The sequence below is a fragment of the Zea mays genome, chromosome 3, assembly GCF_902167145.1.
Source record: "Zea mays cultivar B73 chromosome 3, Zm-B73-REFERENCE-NAM-5.0, whole genome shotgun sequence".
Taxonomy (NCBI): Eukaryota; Viridiplantae; Streptophyta; class Magnoliopsida; order Poales; family Poaceae; genus Zea; species Zea mays.
In genome coordinates, this window is record NC_050098.1 from 200,148,772 (window position 1) to 200,153,155 (window position 4,384).

At 52.9% G+C, this 4,384-nt stretch overlaps 1 protein-coding gene across 2 annotated transcripts; it reads left to right on the forward strand.

Annotated features, from left to right (window-relative positions):
• The first annotated feature begins 1,246 nt into the window (after positions 1-1,246).
• On the forward strand, positions 1,247-4,058 carry LOC100286106 (peptide transporter PTR2). 2 transcript variants are annotated; one of them, XM_020549810.3, is made up of 5 exons: positions 1,247-1,403; positions 1,551-1,664; positions 1,765-1,982; positions 2,072-2,631; positions 2,731-4,058. In XM_020549810.3, the coding sequence occupies exons 2-5, from the start codon at positions 1,580-1,582 to the stop codon at positions 3,647-3,649; spliced, it is 1,782 nt and encodes a 593-aa protein (XP_020405399.1). In that variant the 5' UTR covers positions 1,247-1,403; positions 1,551-1,579; the 3' UTR covers positions 3,650-4,058. The 2 variants fall into 2 exon arrangements, with proteins under 2 accessions (XP_020405399.1, NP_001152466.1); NM_001158994.2 differs by having other exon boundaries at positions 1,321-1,664; positions 2,731-3,935.
• Positions 4,059-4,384: the final 326 nt, after the last annotated feature.

Consider the following 4,384-nt stretch of genomic DNA (forward strand, 5'->3'; position numbering starts at 1 on the left):
CTCAATTCATTCCAACTGTTCATACCAGTAATATGCTCAGCACTATTTTCATGTTCTTTCAGTCTCTCACTAATATGTTTCCAATCTCTATATCCATCATGTGCTAATGAACTTGTGCAGCTATCAGAATTGAAAAGCTTACAACAGAAGCAAAACACTCTATCAACATGCTTTGAGTAAACTAACCATTTTCTGTCATGTTGTTCACCATTGCTTAATTTTCTAAAATAATGGGAATATGAAAAATGCCTAGAGTTGCCATCCATTGGAAAGACAAGATTCTTTTCTCTTATCGGTCCCTTCTCGACTAATGTATCTCTTGCTTTGTTATCAAGATTATTCCAATTTCTTGGATCATATATGTCTATAGTCACTACTGGCGGTTCATCAACACTAGCAGATTCTGTAGCAGTTGGATGAGATATATTATCATGGTCACTTACATTATGGTCTGTAGGTCCTTGGTATTCTGAATTCCCACCAATTTGTTCGTCCACCGGCTCCACAAGCACTATTGCCAATTCATTTGTGTTTCTCGGATCTCCCATATCCCTCTTAAGAAATTTATCCATGGCTCCTTTCTGTGACAAGACAAAATCCTCCGTGTGCCTCCTTCTTTTTCTTTTTTGGCTACCTGATGCATATTTTCTAGGAGGCATGATGTCAACAACAATCTGCAAGAAATTAATAAAAAAATTAATAAAACAATCTGCACACAATCAATAAAATAATCTATAAAATGAAAAGCACGAGAACCTGTCAATCACGCAGAAGGCAGTGCGTCGCGTCTTGGGCTGAGCTCCTGCTCCCAGCGCTAGCAGGCAGCAGCGCGCGGCGTGGGCAGCGCTAGCAGGCAGCAGCGCTAGCAGGCGTGAAAGGCACCAGGCAGCAGCGCTAGCAGGCAGCAGGCGGCGGCAGGAAAGGCACCAGGCGCAGGCGGGCGCGCGCAGCGTGCAGCAGAAAAATGGAAAAGCAGGCAGCAGGCGGCGATAGGAAAAGCAAGCGGCAGGAAGGTAGGCGGCGGCAACAAAGCCTAAAGAATTAAAACCTGCGGTACTGCCTACCCTAATTTCTATAAGACTAATCCTTATATCCTATTGGACTTTATATAGGGTGGGGCCCCTGGGAGATGGGGGCCCAGGTCGGCTGCCCCTGGCGCCCTGCCTCAGGCACGGCCCTGGGTGATCACTTTTAATCTATGAAACTAAATAAAGTAGGAACTAAAGTTCCGTCCCATAACCAAAGAAACGAAACAGGCCTTACTCTAACTGCTGCAAGCCTCAGTGCAGTTACTGGCGGCAGCCGTTCCCGTGTTTGTCCATGTCCATCCAATCCAACTCATGCACTTCATCACTCCTAGAGGAGTGCAGAAGCTGGGAATTGTACTTCCACTACTAAAAAATGTGATTGATCACTCGTTTATCGGCAAAGATGTTTCTTTGGGAGTGAATACCGAGAGGCTGAGATCACCACTGACGGCCGCTGCAGCCACACGGTTTGCGTATAAATAAGTAGTCAGTCGCTCATCTTGTTCCTTGTGAACATCGCAGTGCTGTAGCCTCCTTCGTCTTGAGCGAGCATGGAGATGTCAGCCATGGAGGAAGCCCTCCCCAAGGCGATGGAGAGGAGGAAGGGAGGCCTCAGAACCATTCCGTTCATCATCTGTAAGAACTAAGAACACCGAGCAGCTAGCCATGTCTATCTTCTAGCGCGCATGCTTGATTTGGCTTGGTGTGGGGTTGATCTGTCCGCGGCGGCATGCAGTAAACGAGATATTCGAGAAGGTGGCCACGTTCGGGCTGTCGGCCAACATGATCCTGTACCTCACCGAGCGGTATCTCATGACCAACGCCTTTGCCACCGTCGTCCTCTACTTCTGGCATGCCTTCTCCAACTTCCTGCCCATCTTAGGCGCCGTGCTCGCCGACGCCCGCCTCGGCCGGTTCCGGGTCATCACCCTCGGCTCCTGCGTTAGCCTCTTCGTGAGCACCCACGCCGCCAACTCCCTCGGCTCCACGATGCAGGCAATTGATTCAACCGCCGTGCTAATCTGCGTGTCTCTCCTGATCAGGGGATGTGCCTGCTGTGGCTGACGGCGATCCTTCCGGTGTACAAGAACACCCCGGAGTGCGCGCCGGGGCGGCCGGTAGGGTGCGCGGTGCTGCCGTGGCAGCTGCCGCTCCTCTTCACGTCGTTCGCGTTCATGTCCCTCGGGTCGGGCGGCATCCGGCCCTGCACGCTGGCGTTCGGGGCCGACCAGCTGGACAAGCGGGACAACAGCGCCAATAACGTGAGGACGCTGCAGACCTTCTTCAACTGGTACTACACGGTGCTGGGCCTCTCCATCGTGTTCGCGTCCACCGTCATCGTGTACATCCAGCAGGCCAGGGGCTGGGTCGTCGGCTTCGCCGTGCCCGTCGTGCTCATGGTCACCGCGCTCACGCTGTTCCTCCTGGGCTCGCCCTTCTACATCAAGGCGGCGGCCAACAGCAGCGTCGTCATCGGCTTCGTGCAGGTGCTCGTCGCCAGCTACAATAACCGCCACGAGCCCTTGCCGCCGGAGACTGCCGACTCCTCGAGCTTCTACAACAAAGCAGGCTGCAAACCTAGGACTCCCACGAACAAGCTAATGTACGATACGCTAGTTATTGCACACACACACACAAAAATTAATCTTTTGTGATGCTAAATGTGAGCTTCCGCATTCATAATCATACATGGTGCATGCAGGTACTTGAACCGGGCTTGCGTGCTCAGGAACCCGAGCAAGGAGATCAGCCCCGACGGGGCGGCGTGCGATCCGTGGAGGCTGTGCACGGTGCAGCAGGTGGAGGACACCAAGGCCGTCATCCGCGTGCTTCCGATATGGTCGACGGGGATCATGCCGGGCGTGGTCGTCGGGCAGCAGATGTTCCCGACGCTGCAGGCGAAGACGATGGAGCGGAGGGTGGGCAAGCTGGAGATCCCCCCTGCCTCCTTCGGCGTCTTCGCCATCCTGACGCTCACCGTCTGGGTTGCCGTGTACGACCGCGTGCTGGTGCGGCCCCTGTCCCGGCTCACCGGCCACGCGCGCGGGCTCAGCCTGCGGCAGCGGATGGGCGCCGGCCTGGTGCTCTTCGCCGTGGCCATGGCCGTGGCCGCGCACACCGAGAGCGTCCGCCGAGCCGCCGCGCTCGCCGAGGGGCTCCGCGACTCCAACCCGCTGACGGGGGAGCGCCCGGTGCGCATGTCGGCCATGAATCTGGTGCCGCAGCACTGCCTCACGGGGCTCGCCGAGGGCCTGAACCTGATCGGGCAGATCGAGTTCTACTACTCCGAGTTCCCCAAGACCATGTCCAGCATAGGGGTGTCCCTGCTCGCGCTCGGCCTCGGGTTTGGCGCCGTGCTGGGCAGCGCCATCGTCGGGGTCATCGACGCGGGGACCCGGAGCGGCGGCAGCCACGACGGCTGGCTGCCGAGCAACCTGAACAGGGGGCACTACGACTACTACTACTTGGTACTGGCGGTGCTATGCGCCGCCAACGTGCTGTACTTCGCAGTGTGTGGCTGGGCATACGGCGACGAGGGGCAAAACCGGGTGGTGGCCGCCGACGCCGCGGTGGACGACGTCGACGACAAGGAGGAGGAGCAAAAGGCGGTAATCATCTAGGCTTAGGCCACGGTGGACTTTGAGCAGAGCACTAGGAACAGTATAGCGTTGATCTGGGATGATCTCTTGCTCTAGTGTGTACCTCGTACATATGCTAATCAATATGGTGACATTTCAAGAGTAGATAATCTTGAAATGTTAATATGGACAGTAAGTACTGTCGTGTAGCGTGTCAAAAATGCCGCATGCATTCTCTCTTCCGAATTAGGAGGTAGAGAGAACTTCAGTGATCCAGTATTCCAGTGGTCGCCCACTCGCCCATACGTTAACCCACTTTGACTTTCTCATTCCCCTCATCCGTCTCCTTCCCCTCAAGTTCAATGCCACTGCTAGTGCTAGGTGTCAGCTGCCCCAGCCTATTATGAACTCATGGAATCAGGGGTTAAGATTATTCACAATGATTCTCTTTCTCTCTATATCATACATTTAAATCTTACTTTTTTACCACCCTCGGAGTCAAATTGAGAACCTCATTTTCACAAGGGATTTCCATTTCCCAAGAGAAATTAGTTTATTTTCACTTGTGAAAATAAGAATCTCTTGGGAAAATAGAGTTTCCAAACTAGCCATAAAAGATTTCATTGCCTGAAATCTCAGCTCCCGCAACGATACACAATACATTGTATTCATAATATATTTATTATATTTTCATGTATTTATTTATTTATAGTATAAAATGATACATAATATTAATTTGTGTTTAATTCGTGGTCTATAGTATAGAAAATTTAGAAG

Excerpts from the sequence above, each read along its gene's own strand:
- LOC100286106 (XM_020549810.3), top strand. The coding sequence starts at position 1,580 with ATGGAGATGTCAGCCATGGAGGAAGCCCTCCCCAAGGCGATGGAGAGG. Across the intron at positions 1,983-2,071 it reads GCTCCTGCGTTAGCCTCTTC|GGGATGTGCCTGCTGTGGCT; the intron begins GTGAGCACCCAC and ends TCTCCTGATCAG. Across the intron at positions 2,632-2,730 it reads ACTCCCACGAACAAGCTAAT|GTACTTGAACCGGGCTTGCG; the intron begins GTACGATACGCT and ends TGGTGCATGCAG.